Source organism: Manduca sexta, unplaced genomic scaffold (genome assembly GCF_014839805.1).
Source record: "Manduca sexta isolate Smith_Timp_Sample1 unplaced genomic scaffold, JHU_Msex_v1.0 HiC_scaffold_1652, whole genome shotgun sequence".
In the NCBI taxonomy this organism is placed as follows: Eukaryota; Metazoa; Arthropoda; class Insecta; order Lepidoptera; family Sphingidae; genus Manduca; species Manduca sexta.
Window position 1 is genome coordinate 17,562 of NW_023592538.1, and position 19,838 is coordinate 37,399.

Below are 19,838 nucleotides of genomic sequence, written 5' to 3' on the forward strand. Positions count from 1 at the left end.
AATCATTATAGCTAAAAGTAAAAGAATAAAATAGTAGTAACTCGTAAATATTTTAATAATCATATTAAATATTTTATGAATATTTATGAATTATTATTAACATTTGACACCTAATGTTTTTTGTGCTTTGCCTTTCAGAAAAACGCATAAAACGTCAAACTCCAGACGTCACGTCAATGTCAATTTTACGCGCCAATTTCTGTAACTGTTGAGGTTGCATTTTATAAATAAAAAAGTCTAATATTCAGTGAAACAAAGTAATTTTAAAGTATTTTTAATATCAAATAAGAAATGGAAGGCTTTGACGATCCTGGTGTATTCTTCTCTGATAATTTTGGTGTTGAGGAAAATGAATCACAAGATCAAATTAACCTGCAAGCTATAAAAAAAAAGTTCAAAGAGTTTATTCGTCAATTTCATACTGGAAACTTTAATTATAAATACAGGTATTGATACATGATATTTATAACATTAAATTGAGATCAATATTAGAAAATAAAATAGTAAGTACCAAACTGTTAATGTCACCTATTCTAATGTTATGGTTTAAAATAAGGCTCTACTTTATTTCAGAGATGCCCTGAAACGTAACTACAATTTGGGTAATTACTGGGTAGAAATCAATATCGAAGATCTATCCAGTTTTGATGAAATATTAGCAGAGAAACTGTACAAAAAACCCACAGAACATTTGCCCATATTAGAAGAAGCTGCAAAGGATGTATGTAACAGTGTTTATTATATGACAACTGATTAATGATAATATACAAAATTTGGGATGTAACCTGATCAATTACTTGCCATGTGTGTCTTTTATTTTGTTTTCTTTGTATTACATATCTACATTAAATAGAATGTACAAAGAAACCTCTTTAGTAATAAATCACACTTCTTGTGTTCTCATACTCTACAGTTAGCTGATGAGTTGACTGCTCCGAGACCTGAAGGTGAAGAGAAAGTGGAGGACATACAAGTACTGCTCACTTCAGATGCAAATCCTGCTAGTTTGAGGGAACTTAAAGTGAGTTACATCATACAGCAATATTGATACAGCAAATGAACTATAATAATTTATTCATGAAGCAAAACTTGACTATAATTGTGTGAAAATTTGCTTACATTCAGGATTCATTATATAAATGTAAATATTTATTCCAGTCCGAAACAGTGTCCAGATTAGTGAAGATCCCTGGCATTGTAATATCTGCATCTGGAATAAAAGCTAAAGCAACAAAAATATCCATTCAATGTAGATCATGTCGCAACATCATACCTAATCTTCCAGTCAAACCTGGGCTAGAAGGCTATGTGATGCCCCGCAAGTGTAACACGTAAGGAATTTGCTAATATAAAGATATGTACACCCAAAAGTTACTCTTGCAACTGACTACCATCATATCTCAATGCCAAACAAAGATTGCGCCTGGAGTCTGTCTGAGTCTGGAGGATTAATTTTCAGTTCCACAATACCTAAACCCAAAACTTTTCTCATTCCAAACTTTTTAATTTCTTACTAAAGCAAAATAGTTTACTATAATTCTACATAGTTCATTGTTTTAAACCATATGAAAGAATTTTCTCCCTCCCCATCATGAAATTCTTTTTGTGTCAATTTTACTTATGAATATTAATTGCCATTCATATAAATTAAATTTTTAATAAGTTCCCGTGGTAATTTACAAAAAAATATATAATTGTTATTTTTTTGTAATTTTTAGAGAGCAAGCTGGTCGGCCAAAATGTCCACTGGATCCTTACTTCATTATTCCTGACAAATGTAAATGTATTGATTACCAAGTAAGTATTCTAACATAAACATTTATAGTCTTCTGATCCAATAGACACAATTAATTTACCACCAGATAATATTTTTCTTTAAATGTTTTGTTCTGCAAACAATAAATAATGATTTAATTTGATTTGATTTTAATGTTTGCTTCTAAATTGACTTCAATCAGAATCAACCTAGTGTTAGGTATAATTCTTAATATTGATGTTATTGCAGTTAACTTTTTTTTCAATACTCTTGCAATAAAGATTTGATAATAAACATGATACTTTGCTTTAGGTATTAAAACTACAAGAAGCACCGGAAAGCATTCCACAGGGGGAGCTTCCGCGCCATTTAACTGTGTACTGCGACCGCATGTTGTGCGAGCGAGTGGCACCAGGGGCGCGAGTTACTGTGCTCGGAATATATTCGATTAAGAAAATTGCCAAAATGGGGGTAAGTTTCGTTAATTAAGTGAAGGCGCCTAGAGCTATTTTTAAATAACTCAGAATTGGTTGTTCATCAGAATAACCAAAGACTTTACAATTTATTTTTTCCAATAATTATTAAAGTGTTGTTGGTTATACCCTTACAAATGATTTATGTTACATCATTGGGTAGCTACCTTATGTCTCAGCTGACTAAAATCGTCATACTTATTATTTTAAAAAGTGCTTACTACTTCCATTTTACGAACTTTAAGATTTTTCATTGTTTTATAGCGTGAAAATCGTGACAAGGGATCTGTAGGCGTGCGAGCGTCGTACTTACGCGCAGTTGGCCTCACTGCCGAGGGAGGGAGTGACGGGCGGGCTCCGTCCCTTCACGGTCGAAGAAGAGGAACAGTTCAGAAGACTGGCTGCCTCACCCGATATATACGACAGGATCGCTAAATCCATCGCGCCCAGTGTCTTCGGCGCTATTGATATGAAGAAAGCTATTGCTGCACTCTTGTTTGGTGGTATGCTAATCTTGTTTTGTATGGAAGTTTATTTTTGCACGATTTTTTCAATAATTATACATTCAATGTTAGCTAATAGTGTTAATGTCATGTGTGTCATTCAATGTTAATCAAGATCTTGTTCCTTAGTATGTATGTGTTCTAAAAAACTGAAATTATAATAATATTCAAAACCAGTCAAGCATCAGCAGTGCACATTGTTACTGTTACAGGATCCCGCAAAAGACTACCAGATGGTTTGACTCGACGTGGCGACATCAACATATTGCTTCTCGGCGACCCTGGTACGGCGAAGTCACAACTGTTGAAATTTGTGGAAAAAGTAGCTCCTATCGGCGTATATACGTCCGGCAAGGGCTCTAGTGCGGCTGGTCTCACTGCTTCCGTGATCAGGGATCCTGGAAGTGTGAGTATGATTTGCACATTTTCTGCTTTTTTATTGCCAATGGTATCTCTGCGTGATTTAACGCAGTAAGATTACTTAGACTACGATGGACTAAGGCCTATTCCCTCTCAGTAGTAGAGGAGGCCCGTGCCCAACAGTGGAACAGTATATAATATAGGGCTGATATTATTATTAAAATAAATTAGTCCTTTTTTCTTATACTGCTCTTTTCAATATTTTACAATTCTATAAAATACAATGTTTGCATCGACAGCGTAACTTCGTGATGGAGGGCGGGGCCATGGTATTGGCGGACGGCGGCGTGGTGTGCATCGACGAGTTCGACAAGATGCGTGAGGACGATCGCGTCGCTATCCATGAAGCTATGGAGCAACAGACCATTTCTATTGCCAAAGTAATTATATTTCTATATCCATTAATAATGAGTGAGAATACAGATATATTTAGAAACTAATATACACCAAAATCAAAGATTCATTTTTTTAATAACTTGGCTCCTCGTTGTTACATCTAGTTGGTCAATTCTCTTTATTTTAAACGTTTTATCTAGTTTATTATTACTAGTGACTATAAATGTAAAACGTCTTATTTCAGGCCGGTATAACAACGACGCTAAATTCTCGATGCTCGGTGCTTGCGGCCGCTAACTCAGTGTTCGGGAGATGGGATGACACCAAGGCAGATGACAACATCGACTTTATGCCCACCATCCTCTCCAGATTCGATATGATATTCATTGTTAAAGACGAACACGATGAGAAAAGAGATATCGTAAGTCAATTGCTCATTTGATCATCTTTACAACTCTTTGTCTCGACGTTTTCGCAATATTATTTTTATGTTTGCGAGTATAATGCAAAAAATTTTAATTAAATTGATAGAATTACAAGATTGTTTCATATCTCTGTAATTAATTAGAATTGAATTAATATTTTTTTTCTTAATTATGTTTTAATATTCATGTATGTGTTTCTAGACCCTAGCGAAACACATAATCTCAGTGCACATGGCGGCGACAGCGCAGAGCGCGAGACGGTAGCGGGCGAGCTGCCACTGGCGCTGCTGCGACGATACTCGGCGTACTGCCGTGCACGCTGCGGCCCGCGCTTGTCGGCCGCCGCCGCCGAGCGCCTGCGCGCGCGGTATGTGCTCATGCGCACCGGCGCCGACCACCACGAACGACAAGCCGACAAACGACTCTCCATACCTATCACTGTCAGGTAAGCGTTACGTTATCTTACTCACGTAATTATACATTCTTTATAATTTTTGCTAATGATTCATAGTAATTATGAGTTATGATACATCCCCTATTGAGAAATTTCTGAATTTATTCTGTTTAATCTAAGAACCGGGTGATATTTCAGGCAATTGGAAGCTATTGTTAGAATATCAGAATCACTGGCTAAGATGCAACTCCAACCATTCGCGTCGGAAGCTCATGTCACGGAAGCATTACGACTATTCCAAGTATCCACTTTAGATGCCGCTATGACTGGCAGTTTGGCAGGTAAATAAACTGTTTCACATTATCGTTTGGAAATACATTGTAATTGGCATTCGACATCACTATGTATGTATCATTATGTTTGTCATTAGATTGAGATGAAAAACTATTTTCAGGAGCTGAAGGTTTTACAACAGAAGAAGATCATGAGATGCTCTCGCGTATTGAGAAACAACTAAAGCGTAGGTTTGCCGTTGGTTCTCAAGTTTCTGAACAAACTATCATTCAAGACTTTTTAAAACAGAAATATCCCGAGAGAGCGATTCTCAAGGTGATCCATACAATGATCAGAAGAGGAGAATTACAACATCGTTTACAAAGAAAAATGTTGTACAGACTGTCATAATCAAGAAAACAGTTTTTATTTTTTTTTTAATAAAACCACAAATTGCATAGTACTCTTGAAATTTTATTTCATATTTCATTAAGCATAATAACACAGATATTGTCAGTTTAACTGACTAAAAGTAGTTGAAGCAACATAATTTTATAGTGTACGTCCAAACCGGCAAAATCTAAAAATTATAGAGGTAGTGAATGACTAGAATGTGAACATCGTGTTTAGTTTTTTTTTTCAAACTAAGCTTTTGTGACATCAACTGCGCATAACTGGAATGGATATTCTGGGTGCTTCTCTACGCCTTTCCAAAACAAAAAGTTGAAAATGCGACCATTTTCTCCTTTATCTAGTTTCTTAAGGCGATTAACTTCTGGTGGTGATAACTCAAAATCATATATTTGGAAATTCTCCTGAAAATTAACAAACATAATATAAACCGCCTCACGAGTTACACAAATGGAATTGCCTGTTTACCTACCTTTAACCTATTTTCACTGGTACTTTTTGGGATCACGACAATCTTCTGATTGACTAAGAAATGCAGCAGCACTTGGGCTGTGGTCTTTCCATGTTTTTCAGCTATCTCTTTCACATCTGGGTGGCCTAGCAAATCCGGAAAAGCATCAGGGCTGAAATATAGGTGTTTCGACAGAATTGTGACTTTTATGAAATAAAATTTCTAATTTATTTTACACACCTATAATTATATTTGTTGACAAAATGATCTTTAGCTCCCGGGCTGCCCAAAGGGGCATACGCAGTCACCACTATATTGTTCTCGGCGCAAAATTTCCGGAGGTCTAGTTGTTGAAAATAGGCGTGTAGTTCTACTTGCAGCACCTGTGGTTTCAGCGTTGCCGATTTTATTATCTTCTATTTGTTTTTCATTGAAATTTGACAAACCAAGGTTGCGAATCAGTCCCGCTTTCTGACATTCTTCCATTTTCTTGAAATAAAACATAAACGCCTGTTATTTGTTTCCCCTTATATTTCAGGATATTATTTTAATAAAATGTACACAGATCTATGCAGACAAGGAACGCTATCGGGAACAAAAAACACTGCTTATATTTTAATAGCTTTTGCTCACCCACATGAAATACTTTCCCGAGATAAAAGACCCGCTGTAAGTATATTTTTCCGAGATAGAAAGTAGTAGCCTTTGTACTTCGCAGGGTCTCAAACTATCTCCATACCAATTTTCACCGAAATGGATAGTTTTTGAATTTATCGCCTTCAAACAGGCAGACAGATGCCGGAGTCTTTGTTATGGTATATTTTTTTGAACATTTTAAGGGGAATAATTCCGTTATACATGTTTATTGCGTAACTTCAACGAAAACGGAACGAGCAAAGAAAACTCTCAAAAGAATTAAAATTTCCCCGTTTTAGCAACATTTTTCATTGATGCTTCACTCCAATTGGTCATAACGTGATATTATATAGCCTATGGCATCCATCGATAAATGGGCTAACACTAAAAAATATTTTAATGTTAGCCCATTTATCGACATTTATTTAAATTATTACTATGAATTCAAATCGAACCAGTAATTCCTGGTTAGTTTTACTAGTTATTTTTTACCCTAATAACGCACTTTTTCATACTCAGCACATAGCATTGTAGCCAAAGTTGGAGTTACCTTCCATGTCGTTATGTGGTTGGTTTCCATGTCCAAGTCATAGTCGCCGTTGTGTTTGATGCGCGGCGTGAGGGTCTCTGGATCACAGTGAAAACCAAAAGGCACGTGTATTAAGTATAAATCTACATAGTCCATCTGCAAACGACTTAATTGCAGATCGAGAAATGTCTTCACGTCTGACGCGCGATTTCCTACATGAGGAAGCTGTAATTCAGAAGAAAACATCATAACGTTAGTGCATCATAAGTAAATAAAACTCCTATAAATATGTAGGTACATAAAAAACAGGCACACCTAGTTCACCTACAAATCGCTAAGCATATCCGTCCGATGGTGTAACAGCGAGCGAGCCTAACACCAGACATACTTATTTCGAATTCAGAGCTACACCAACTTTGTTCCTTTGTGCATTTCTACTGACCCAATTTACAATGTAAACAAACATGTTTTACATCAAAGCAAGTCTGATTTTTACTGTTTGTATAAGTAACTCACTAAGTAGGTTGGTAGCCTATATAATTTTTTACACCTATTATTTGTTTTAGACATTTATTTATCGTGTATATACTTGCTCTAAACAAAAACAGCGAGTTACACCTGAGGAAATCTTAGAACACGATAATACTGAAAAAAAAGTATTAAGACAAGAGGTTCCCCGTTCCGTAATGGCAATGAATATTGCAAAAATGATGGTCTTTTTGATTCTCGTCTGCCGGCGATCATGGAACTTGCATGCTTTGAGTGGTAACAAGGACAGAGTGGGAGATATCTCAATACTATATACTATGCGGAATAAAAATTACCTGCGCTGGACATAGGAAATAGAATTATGAAAAAATTTGTTATTTATCATACAATCGTATTCGGATCTGATAATACATCTCTTACGCACCTTAGTAGTAATAAATAAGTCACGTCTTGCACCTTTTCCGTCATTAATCCATTTTTTAATAGCGCTACCAATAGCCTCTTCGTTGTTATAATTGAAAGCTGTATCTATGTGTCTGTATCCTAATTCGAGAGCTTTGTAAACCGTGGTCTCTATCACATCTGGTGGCGCCTAGAATTAGAAAAAAATTGGTTGATACAAAAGCATATAATAAAATTTCTTGTCAAAAATTGGTACTCACCTGCCAAGTTCCAAGTCCTAATGTGGGCATTAAATCATCTGTTTGTGAAAGCTTTACATATTTCATGTTGCGAATGTTACTGTGATAACTACGACGGATAGAAACTCGCAATATGCTTTGAAAAGCGAATCCCAATTGCGTTACAAAGCTCATAAATTTTGACTAAACGAAATCATACAGATGTTACAAAATTGACAAAGAGCCAGTAATAGTAAGATTATAAGTAAAGTTTTTCTATTAAGATAAAGATAAAAATTAAAATTGAAGCACGTTTAATATCGCTACTTTCGACGGATATTTTTTTCTAATGCAAGTTATTGATTTTTCGTGACGTAACTTTTTTTTTAAATTTCGCGGCCAGTTTCCAGAGCGTAAATAGATTTACAAAAGGATTTTTGGAGTTTGTATTTCCTTAGTACCTATTCGAAATATTAATTATTTTTATTATGTAATGTAACTATAAATGATTGTATAAAATTTAATATTATGCACAATAATCAGTAAGACATATTTAAGATTATTCCTTAAGATTTGAGATATATTTAAAAAGATTTATCCTGATGATTTTTAAGAGTATTTAAGTATATGTGTTTGATTCTTTCTAAAATATTTTTTAAAGATTTGAATCATGTTAAATTAAACGAAAGTAGATACAATTTGTATACCGAAATATAAAGGCTGTACGATCAATGACGCCGTTGCCAATTTCTCTCTAGTGATAAAATACACCATAGAGGAGTATTGATTGCCTGACAAATAAAATGACAATCGAAAACAGCCATCACTGTTTTGGTGTTTTGTTATTTCCCGCCGTAAACAAAGTATTATTTAGTAGTTAAATTTATATAAAATTGAGTTTTTATTTCACAATGGGCGTAGGTATCTTTCAACTTTGTTCACTCTTCATATTTTTCAGGCGTAACTTTTAAATACAAATCTTTATTTTATAAAATGTTCATATACCGAAACTGTTTCAGAAAAAAACTGTTGCTGCAGTAAATAAAAACAAAGAAAAACGACAAGCTAGAAAATTAGAACAACGTCGTATAGCAGATGGCATGTCTGTTGTGAATTCCGCGAATAAATTGCAAGATTTAGCGACGCATTGCAAGGAACTGCTGGTATACAGTAACCTAGACTTGGAAGTCGATATGTACATACAGAAAGTCACCGAGCTGGATAAAAATGTACTAAAATGGGCCATAGACCTTACAGAGAGGAATATGAAATCTTTGTAAGATATATTGTTTAATATTTCTTATGACCAATTGGCTATTAGTTGCTAAATTCGGCTTTAATAATATTAAGAACTCTTACATACTTTCCGAACTACTTTACAAATTTTGCATTTATAAATTAAAGATTACTCAATACATGTAAACTAAAATGCTACTATTGTCTATTATATCTTAATTTCCCTGATAATTTTACACTTTCAATACTATTTTAGTTAAATATTCTGACAGTTCATATTTTTTTTTAGTTGCTTATGATTCTCATTGCTATAAACCACAAAAACTTATTTTAAATTCAGTATCCTATAATTTATAACTGAGCTTACAATATCATTATTTGTATAAAAATAAAAACTATATTTATTTTCAGATATGAAACATGTGCATGGGGTTGGAATCGTGACCGCAAGGTTGAAGAAATGACAGAAGACCATGCATGGTACCTCATAGCCAAAAAGAAAAACGGCTCACCCCTAGCGTTCTCCCACTTCAGATTTGACATGGACTTTGGAGAGCCTGTATTGTACTGGTAATTTAAAAAAAATTATAACTATATTAACACACTACTACAACTGAAACATATAACAGTTTTACCAAATCTAGATTATATACTGTGAGCACTAACATAATATTTACTGTCTAGATGAATTACTGCCTCAGTAGCATAGTTGTACTGCATGCCTGTTACAACAGCACCCTGAGGTCCTGGGTTCAAATTCCAGGTCGTACAAAGTGATGTTTGGGTTTTTGTGCTCAGTATCAGCCCGGAGTCTGGAATTTGTGCCCGATATGGCGATAGGCCCGCTCCCTATGAAGTCATGGGACGGAATACACTTGGCGAAAAATGGGCCCCCTGGTTGCACCGATGCATACGCGTTTTGGGATAAATGCGTGATGTGTGTATGTTAGATGGATATTACACAACTATCTAGTATACAGCTAAATACTTGAATTAAACCATTCCATTTTCAACTAGACTATCACCACTACTACTAGACAGTTACCGGACATCCATTTCATCTCTAATAAGCATCATCATAGCAAAATCATTATACATACAACACATACATACATGTCACAAAATATATAATTTTTTGTTGTATCTCAATTCTTTTTAATCTATTGATGCATAATGCAGACAGTAGACTGAGTATTGTGTTTTAATTAATTTTAAAGAAACTTCAAATTCTCATAGTAAATTTAACTAACATTAAAACTTATTAACTTATATATTATGACATACTTTGTTACATATATTAGCCTTCTTATAAAGCTAGCTTCTTATAATCCTAATAAAGCTAGTGACACATATTATTTCTATATAAAAGATTTTCTATATTTCTAATTACTGTACATTTGTTGACATTATACATACCTACTATTTAAGTATAGATAGAGGTGTTTTTACACCCTTGAAAAAAAGCCATGTTTATATAATAGCAATGTGAAGTGTTGTGACCTGTGTTGCTGGGGTTAACTGATGTAACAAGTTATCATGTTGCATAATATAACAGGCCTTATGATATTAATTCCCCTTTTTAAACAAACCCATTTTCCTCATATATTGCAATCAAAGGCAGCATTAACAAGTAATATTTATTTTATAAATATCTTACGCAATATTATTTACATCTATATTATTATAATACATTATTTAAATTGCATTCATAGAGGTCAGTTAGTTTTCACTTTATACTTCCACAGTATGCACATGAAGAAACTGATGTTTCTTTTGAACAGTCTTTTCGAACATGAGTTTTTTCTTTTTTGGCCACCATTTGATGCACCGCGTGCACAGATATCTGAATAGTTTGTGCAGTATGTATATGGTTGTTATCGTGGCGAGTATGCTGAGTCCTATCACGTCGAGTAACAGGTACTGCGGCAGAGAGAGATCTAGCGCAGGTGATCTCAGATGATGCGCACCCTTGTGTCTTAATACATATTCGATCCAGTACACGCCTGCGTCTAGCGGACGCATCGGCCTGTCCAGGAATATACTTCTTAATTTTAATGCGTTTTCTTTGTATCTGGGAAAAACATTCAATAAATATATTAATGGTTAACCAATCTGAATCGTACAAAGTTGATTCAAAATAGTTGTCAAAAAAAAATTTATAAATGCTATCGGCGGAGAAATATTACATTAAATATAAGGTGTTGACGTTTAATAAAAAATGTATTTGATTGAAAATTTTCAAATATGCCAAGCACAATTTCTTTTATAAGTAAATATTGAAACTCACTTATGATTAGCAAGTAATTCATGTAGAGCGCTTCTCCACATTTGTTTGTCGGCGTCCTTTAGTCTGAGTATCTGCGCCACGCCCCTGTCCGCCATGGCTCTCGCATTGAGAGCCTGGTCGGCGTACAACGGCACCATCAGCATGGGCACGCCGCACGCCACCGCCTCTTGTGTTCCCAACAATCCCCCGTGGGAGATGAACAGCCTCACGTTCGGATGACCTACAAATAGATAGTATATTTTTTCCAAATACTTTGTATAAACTCAAGCTTTTAGCTCCGAAGCGTCAGGCAGAGGGCACCATCTATCGAGCGTATAGATTTAATATATTTTTTGTGTATCCATCCCAAGACGTATTGCGAGATAAGTTTATAGCGTTATCAGCCAAATCTCTAATCCCGTCTAGGTGTACTTTATAAAACCACCAACATAAAAAAAAAATACATAAATAAATTAACGACCAATATGATTTCGTCGAGTTGTTTCGCTACGTTCTACATAAAATCGCCTCGGTCTGGCTAACAATCGATATGGTTAATGACTAATACTACTTTACATTACGATAATCGTAATCACCAACCTAAGCAATTATTATTTAATCAAAACATGGTATATAATATAATGCGATTAAAATTTTACGTGTGGACTGCATAACTATACCTACTCTAATACATTGTTATGGCAATTAACCGGTTATAATGTATGTAGTAATCACATAGTAAACACTCACACAAAGTAGCGTACTGTGGTATCCAGTCCATAGTGTAGATGTTATCAGGCACGGTGAGATTCCTCGCCAGCATCCCTCTGTTCATCTTTACGTACACCGTTTGGGGCATCTCCGATATCACCTCAAATATTTGCGATAATGTTTCACTGGGTATCGTCTCAATTCGCGACATGGACCCGAAACTCCAGTAGATAACGCCATCTGTTGATGCGTCGAGCAGTTTTTTCATGTCCTGGCAAAGAAAAAATATTATCAGAATAAATATTTTTGCGCTTTTTGGTCGTCGGAAGGTAATTGCGTTACCTACAACTGCTAGCCACACACACGAGGGTGACTGCGCGGTATGTCGGGGTCACCGGCCTTACGACCTAGGTGGAAACGATCAGGCGACCGGTGGACCTAATCCCTAACGTCATATTCGTTCTAAGCCGGCACAGCAACCAAAACCTAGAATTATTAGTAACAATTCCTATTGCCATATGAACTGCCTATAAGGTGACCGCCAATAATATATTCACGACTAGCCATCCCCCCAACTGTTAGCAAACTACATTCGTGTTCTTTGCTACGATTGAATGATACGAATTAATATTAACCTGTTATTTTATAGCGTTGTTGATGAGTCTATCGCCATATTTATCTCCTGATATTAAAAATATTAATTACGGGCTAATTCCGCCAAGTTTATTTACAAATCAGTTGAGGAGATATCTCGAGAATTTTTTTTTTATCCCAATGAATTTATTCAATAAATTTAATAATATATCAAACATTTAAAATACATCAACTGTAACAATATTCTTGTAAGGTTTTGTTACTTTATGATTTATAATGTTTACGCGAACGTTAGACATCCAAAAAATTTACTATAATTCGGAATTTTTCACGGTTTTATTTCTCTTATAAAATATTGGTGACAAAATTATTACTACACTGTAATCAATTTTGGCAATTATAGGTTTTGATGTTTACGTACCTTAATTTTGGCAAATTTAAGTAAATTCAGTTTTGTTGACATAAACGGCGTAGGTTCTTGACCCGCGATATTATGTCAAGATTCTATCTGATATAAACTCATCCATGTCATTAAGAAACTCGATTATAAAATAATAATTATCAAATTATGAGCTTTTGGCGATAACAATCAAATTCATTTGACAGTATCTGTGCGGTTGGGTCTTAGGTCCTAGGTCGGTCTGATAGCAAATTCTCAACTAAAGCAAATGTAATATGGGTTAATTGCCTATTTACTCACTCTCCATTGTGTTTGAATGGTTTTTATTATCAATTTCTTCACAACATGTTCATTATTTACATATTGATCCGATATTTATACCTATTTTGTTCTTGTTTTTGTTTAATAATACATTTAAGTCTATAGAAATGTTGCCTATAACCAATATAAAACTACTTACCCGTGACAATGTTTGAGTTTCGTCTAAATGCAAACCGCCAACTTCAACCAAAGCTGGCACCAGTGGTCTTACTTCGTTTATACTAAAATGACTATTAGATAAGACTAGACTATATTCTTTCGCAAGAGTATCTCAATTTAGCACCAGGTCCAAACAGCCGATCTGCTATAGACTGCAAAATAAGAAATAAATCTTTTTTTATGTTCACACGTCCGTATGATGACGCTTTCAAGTCGCTTGCCTTGTGCCCACGCCTTTCCATGAACATTAGCAAAATCAAATCTATGAAGCGCTAGACGTCATAGCGCTTCATAAAAGCAACTCAGCAAACAGAGTCCTGTTACTAACCTGAGACGGAATTTGTGACTTATACACATACAACATTTTCGCAGTGATCACAGCGAACGTGTTAAAGAATCTCTCCCACAAGCTCATGTGCTGTCCGTAGCCCACCATGTAGGATGGTATATACGCTGTCCCTTCAGGGTTACCAAGCTGCTCATTGACCCACGGCAAAGGAACACTCGAAAGGAATCCTATGACGGGAGCGTTAAACCTTCTGCCAGCCGGTAGAAAACAATCGCTTCCAAAAACTTCGACAATAACTAAGTCAAAGGTCGCAGTCGAATTAAACAACTTCTTGACCGCTGGAAGATGCGACACCATCTCACAAGCGTGGATGCATTCCTTCATGATCTGTTCTAAGTTTCGGATGAAGTCTGGTTTCAACGAGTGCTGCTGTCTTGACAAATTGTTCGTGATTTCTGGTATCGTCCCCGTTAAGCTGATTTGATCGATGTTCGGCGGTGGATTTTTCTGGAATAATAGAAATTAGAAATAGAGCAAATTGCGATTAGGACAATTTTATACTAAATTGGCCATGATTTAATGCGTTTAAGATAAGAATCTAATATTCGAAATCGGTTACTGATCCTAGCGTTCATTTCTTATTTCCAATTGAGCAATTTACCGTAATGTATTAAGTGTACTTAGTGAAAAACTGATTGTTTATATAATTACGATATATAACACGAAACATAACTCGTAACATTCTAATCAATACAATGACATGTGTAAGTGGAGCAAACGGCCAGAGCCGAGACTGTCTGGCAGGCGGCTAACATCCCCACATCAATTAAGCTTAGCTTACAATGTTTAGTTAGACATCGCGTCGACACGGCACTGATAAAACCCAACAAGAGAAGGTGAAAGGGCGCGTCGCACGATTTTCACACTGATAAATTTGTATTCATTACACGTAATGTAACATGTGTATTCAATATGCATTTAGGATATAGCCAAGTAATAAAAAAAACCTCAATAAGCGCTTTCCGAGTATATTAAATTCGCACTAACTTTAAAGAAATCAGCTGGTAACTTATATGTATACTCTCAAAGTTCTCTTGAATCATCGTTAACAACGTACGCTTGCAGTTGTTATAACTTAAATTTAGAATAAAGATAAATTTAAACGTATTATCTTAGTAATATAGCTTTACAGCCCAATAAATCAAAAGTAAATGTGAAATAGTAGAAAGTATTAAATATAATACGCAATGCGCACGCGCACCGAGATCATGACTTCGAGATAGGTATGCACGTTTGTGTTTTTTTATTGTTTGGCCATTAATCGCACTAGTGTGTGTAGGTATAAATAGTTTCCTGCATGAAAACATGCAAATATCACCAATGAATTACGTAATCACCCTTCAACAATTTGATACAAGTTCATTGACATCTCGCACGTAAGAACTGATTAATATATAAAGTAAAACCTAAATTTATTACATAATGATTGGATAGTATAACTATAAACAATGGCAAGATTAACTACTTTGTAAACTATAATAACGAAGGTGTGTCCACCTTGCCTACCGACTTTAGGCTTGGCAACAGAAATTCTTAGTGTAATAACCCCTTTGAATTGCTGTTAATGGTGTATTCGACAGCTAAAGAATATCGCTACAATAGCAAAGAATCTTACCAGAATTCCATAACGGGGGTATCACACAGCTCTCGCGCAGAAAGGTGCATTATGTAACTGTTATAGCTGATATGGAAATATTACTTCTCCCACTTAGTGAACACAGAACTTTAGCAGAACGTTAGACTGTCGTGTGCGGTATGCTCAAAGACCCTCCAGGTTAAGGTTGAAACATAAAAATTGGTTTAGGTTATCCAATGACAAAGATAAAGGGTTTTATTGATAACATGTTGGATCAATGTTTGTTAATAATCGTTCTTTTACGTAAGGATAAAAGACGATTTACTAACAACATTTTGGGAGCATATCATCCCCGGCCAGAAATGGTCACTTGGTATATGGACGATATGGCAATATTTTCATTATTTTACGATCCTTTAACCATATAACCGTTTTACAACATTCTAATTAAAATTTATATAGAGCTACACAATTTATAATGTCTTCAATCCATACGTGTAATAATTATAATTTTTCCCTCACCTATGATATCTTCAATGATTTATAACGATGAACCTCTTCACTTTTATTTTTTGAATGCATGTCAATGTGACTCCCTTATCATGTTAATATATATTCAATAATTCGTGTAAGTAACGTATTTATGACAAAGGTATTGAAAGAGTATGATAATTCGCATGCAATTGTTTACAATTAATGTTTGTTGTGACATTTCGTACAAATTATTACGTGATAAAAATTACATCAAGATCCGCTTCATGTGTTGTAATTAATAAACTAATGACAAAAATAGTTTAAATACACCTTAGGATTGGTCATGGAAATGGGTTTTATGCCGTGGCTGGGAAGGTTTAAACGTAACAATTGTCGCCATATAATGACATATAATATAATGAATTATATCACATGGTTTATTTTCTTGATAAAATAGTTACTTATTCCTTCTTTGAAAACGGATTGATAATAATACTTTTGATTGCACAATAAACAGGTATGCAAATGTAATTTATTAATATTATGTAAAAACTGAAATTGCACAATATTATGTAAGTGTTTGAAACCGTCAGAATTTTCGGCTCGATATATGGTACAACACAAATGTACAGGTAGTTCTAGAAGTACTTAACAGTAATCATTGGAATATTTAGTAGTATTTCATCGTATCAATACAACTTTTAATATCGTACAAACTAATTGAATGCATTCAATAAGCGCAACGTTTTTAAATATGTACCCTGCAACACAGATCGAATTCATAAATTGTCTATTCGTATCATAGTCAACACTTCATTATGTGGGCACGCGTGTTAGCCCCATGATATATATAATTTCCACTAACCATATATAATGGAATGTAGTTCAATTTGCAACTTTGTCCATTAAGGCTACTCGTGTCATACAAAACTAATTCGCAGTTCCGTTAGATTCAATATGCGTTCTATCGCATAATCTTCCATTGCTTCCAAGTAGTCTTGTCGCATGCAATGGTATAAAAATTATAATGTATGTCGCCAGTTTGAAAAATCCAGATTCACGAGTTTTACTGTATCCACCTTACTAATAAACATTGGACGTCTTTAATAATTATTCAGTGTCTTGTCTTGCTATGTTAAATGACATGTACTGTCAGAGGAACCGAGACAGAACATTATAGAACTATGGCAGATGTATACAGCAAGTATTAGTAAGGCCCTAAATGTATAGCGTAGAAGCATTACCGAGGAATATAATAAGTATCTCGTAGGACATAGGGCAATTGGCATTGGCACTACAAGTCCATAAAGTTGGTTTACACCTTGGAGTATGGAAGACGTTCAGTTGGACTCCCTTATATTTACACGTGTGATCTTACGAAATGACTGCCGGATTATAGATATGCAGATATATAAAATGAGGTATTTCAAGTGAAGCAGACAGCGAAGAACACGTATGGTTCTGAAATTCGTTCATAAACAGCTTTTTCGTAGTTATACTTAGTTGATATGAGGGTGAATATATTTTTTTGATTTGAAGACCTGTTACTACTTTTTTCCTTTTTTAAAATAAGATGAAGAGTAAGTGAATCTGGAGTATTAACTTCCGGTTACGTTGATAAAAAGTCCAACTTGAATTTTTTTTAAAATATGTGTAAATTTTCTACATAAACCACAGCCATAAAAACTTTATTGTAACCATAAAATTGGTTGATTTGAAAAATAGACTCAGTAAAAGTCCTTCTATCTAACTTAACATAAATAATTAGCCTATGAGTTTATAAATTAACCTCCAAATATATTCTCATCTAGAGGTACAAATAGGCTCAACATGGACAAGTTTCAGAACTTCATTTTTTTTTTGCCATAAGCTTCACTTGCAATAGTCCATATGATATGACAGAATTTTTATGAAATTGTAAGTGTTTTTTTATGACCCACGGAAATACAGTTATGGTAATTTCAAAGTTACTATGCCTATAAATTCCTTACAGCGTCAATGACGATGTTGTAACGATTTGTGAAATAATAAATTTCACTAATATAATACACGTGGTTTCCTTGCCACCAAGGTTTACACTTATGCCAAGTAATATGCAAATAATACAATGTCATTTAATTGTTATAGGTTAAATTCGCCCTATCATATTAAATGGGATATATATATCACATATTAGCCACAATTTATCTATTGTAATCGTGTTGCAGTTGGAAAGTCAAAACAAAGTGCAAAAAATCTTATATCTATGCAACACTACTGCATAGCAACACGTGTTATATCTCTAAAAAATGGAGTTTCAGTTTTCACAGAAGATTTTTACATTTCGTGGAAAACGAGTTAGAAAAGTTTCCGAGCTATGAATAGAGTTTTCAAGGATTTTATCAAATTGTCACTCTTATATTTTTCTACAAAGTATCCCATATTATGATTTAATTATATACAAGTTAGGGATGTATAAAATGTTCACTCATTTAGAAAATCTATTCAGGTTTTAATGTCGAACGAGATTTTAGCGAAAACGCAATGATCAATCAACAATTATCCACTGAATTGTAACTTACCATTGGGAAATGGGACACGACGGTGAGTTGGTGTTGCTTGTTGGCTAGCGCTTGATGAGCCGGCCATACATAGCGTAGTGGCTCTTGGTGTTGGTGGGCAGCACGGCAAGGATGCGCGCGCCGTCCGCTGCGCCTACGCACGCCACACACAGGACTAGCCACACCAGCCGCATCTCTCTGCTTCTCGATGCCGTTTGCGCAGCGCACTCGCGTGCAGCCGTCGTGCACCCTTTGCGAAGATAACCGGTGACGTCACCTGCCCCGTGTCAGATAGCAAAGTGCACATTGTCGCATGCCACCCGGCTACACTGATCGCGCGGATGAAAACTTTCTTCAGTCGTTATCACGGAGGCCCTGCCAATATGTTAATTTCACTCTAGGACTACCGTCCTCGACTCGTGTTAACGATGTGGAACGGATTGTGTCGAATTTTGTGATATGTGTGAATAGTGGTGCGGGATCGAATCCGTGACCGTTTGATGAGATCAGTGTTAAGAATATTTAAATTCTGCGATAACGGCTAAGATATTGTAGCTGTATAAAAATTGTAACGCGTACTAATACGTCAAAAGTAAGTCATACTTTATCCACCTATTTTATTTGGCGATATTAAATATCTCGACGTTTAAACAGATTCAAAAAAATCTCTGTTTATAAACATCACGCCAAATTATACGGAAAACATAACATCCAAAAAAAATATTTAGTCTACGTAGATCCAGACGATAATTGAACAAAATATAAACTTTATAAGAGAAGATATCTATGTGTATATTTTAAATCATTATCAGTGTTATCATTATATTCTTTAAAAAATGTAGGCGCACATCATAAACGAAACTTGACTCGAACTTTCACGAAATGTCAAAAACTAAACTAACCTCTGGCTACAAAATTTACTCTGCAACTTGAAAGTTTTAAACTTCTTTATACATAAATTGAATTAATATTAACTAACTAGCCGATCCTGCCGACTGCCTCGGTGGCGTAGTTGTATTGCACGTCCGGTACAATAGCGCTCTGAGGTCCTGGGTTCGAATCCCGGGTCGGGCAAAGTGATATTTGGGTTTTGTCTGCTCAGTATCAGCCCGGAGTCTGGAATTTGTGCCCGATATGGCGATAGGCTCGCCCCCTATCACATCATGGGACGGAACATACTTGGCGAAAAGTGGGTGCCCTAGTTGCGCCTCTGCATACCCCTTCGGGGATAAAATGCGTGATGTTATGTATGTATGTATGTAGCCGATCCGACAGACGTCCTGTCTTAGCTATGAATAATTAATTCGAATTGCGGATTTTCGTTTAGTTTCTACTCAACAACATTTTGGGAACTAAAGTCATATTTCAGACAAAAAAAATGAATGAAATCGATTAAATAATTTTTAAGTTATGGCGTAAACCAAGGGAAACAGGGATTCATTTATACAGGGTGTCCCAGAAAATAGTGTCAAGCGGAGGTCCAGAGATAGAGCACC

At 35.3% G+C, this 19,838-nt stretch overlaps 3 protein-coding genes and 1 pseudogene across 3 annotated transcripts; 2 read left to right on the forward strand and 2 right to left on the reverse strand.

Annotated features, from left to right (window-relative positions):
* Nucleotides 1-148: 148 nt before the first annotated feature.
* LOC115450205 (DNA replication licensing factor Mcm5) lies at nt 149-5,043 on the forward strand. Its single transcript, XM_030178198.2, is given in 15 exon segments — nt 149-446; nt 574-721; nt 914-1,021; nt 1,159-1,331; nt 1,719-1,797; nt 2,069-2,227; nt 2,494-2,565; nt 2,567-2,732; nt 2,945-3,138; nt 3,392-3,532; nt 3,733-3,909; nt 4,115-4,148; nt 4,151-4,358; nt 4,506-4,648; nt 4,762-5,043. Coding segments are annotated over 15 exon segments (2,187 nt in total). The 5' UTR covers nt 149-291; the 3' UTR covers nt 4,992-5,043.
* LOC115450206 (1,5-anhydro-D-fructose reductase) lies at nt 5,034-8,117 on the reverse strand. The gene is given in 7 exon segments (XM_030178199.2): nt 5,034-5,395; nt 5,464-5,614; nt 5,683-5,859; nt 5,861-5,931; nt 6,629-6,832; nt 7,521-7,688; nt 7,759-8,117. Coding segments are annotated over 7 exon segments (1,095 nt in total). The 5' UTR covers nt 7,912-8,117; the 3' UTR covers nt 5,034-5,224.
* Nucleotides 8,118-8,480: 363 nt separating this feature from the next.
* On the forward strand, nt 8,481-9,544 carry LOC119191565 (N-alpha-acetyltransferase 40-like). Its single transcript, XM_037445457.1, has 3 exons — nt 8,481-8,633; nt 8,736-8,992; nt 9,364-9,544. The coding sequence occupies exons 1-3, from the start codon at nt 8,628-8,630 to the stop codon at nt 9,524-9,526; spliced, it is 426 nt and encodes a 141-aa protein (XP_037301354.1). The 5' UTR covers nt 8,481-8,627; the 3' UTR covers nt 9,527-9,544.
* Nucleotides 9,545-10,590: 1,046 nt separating this feature from the next.
* On the reverse strand, nt 10,591-18,758 carry LOC119191566 (annotated as a pseudogene).
* Nucleotides 18,759-19,838: the final 1,080 nt, after the last annotated feature.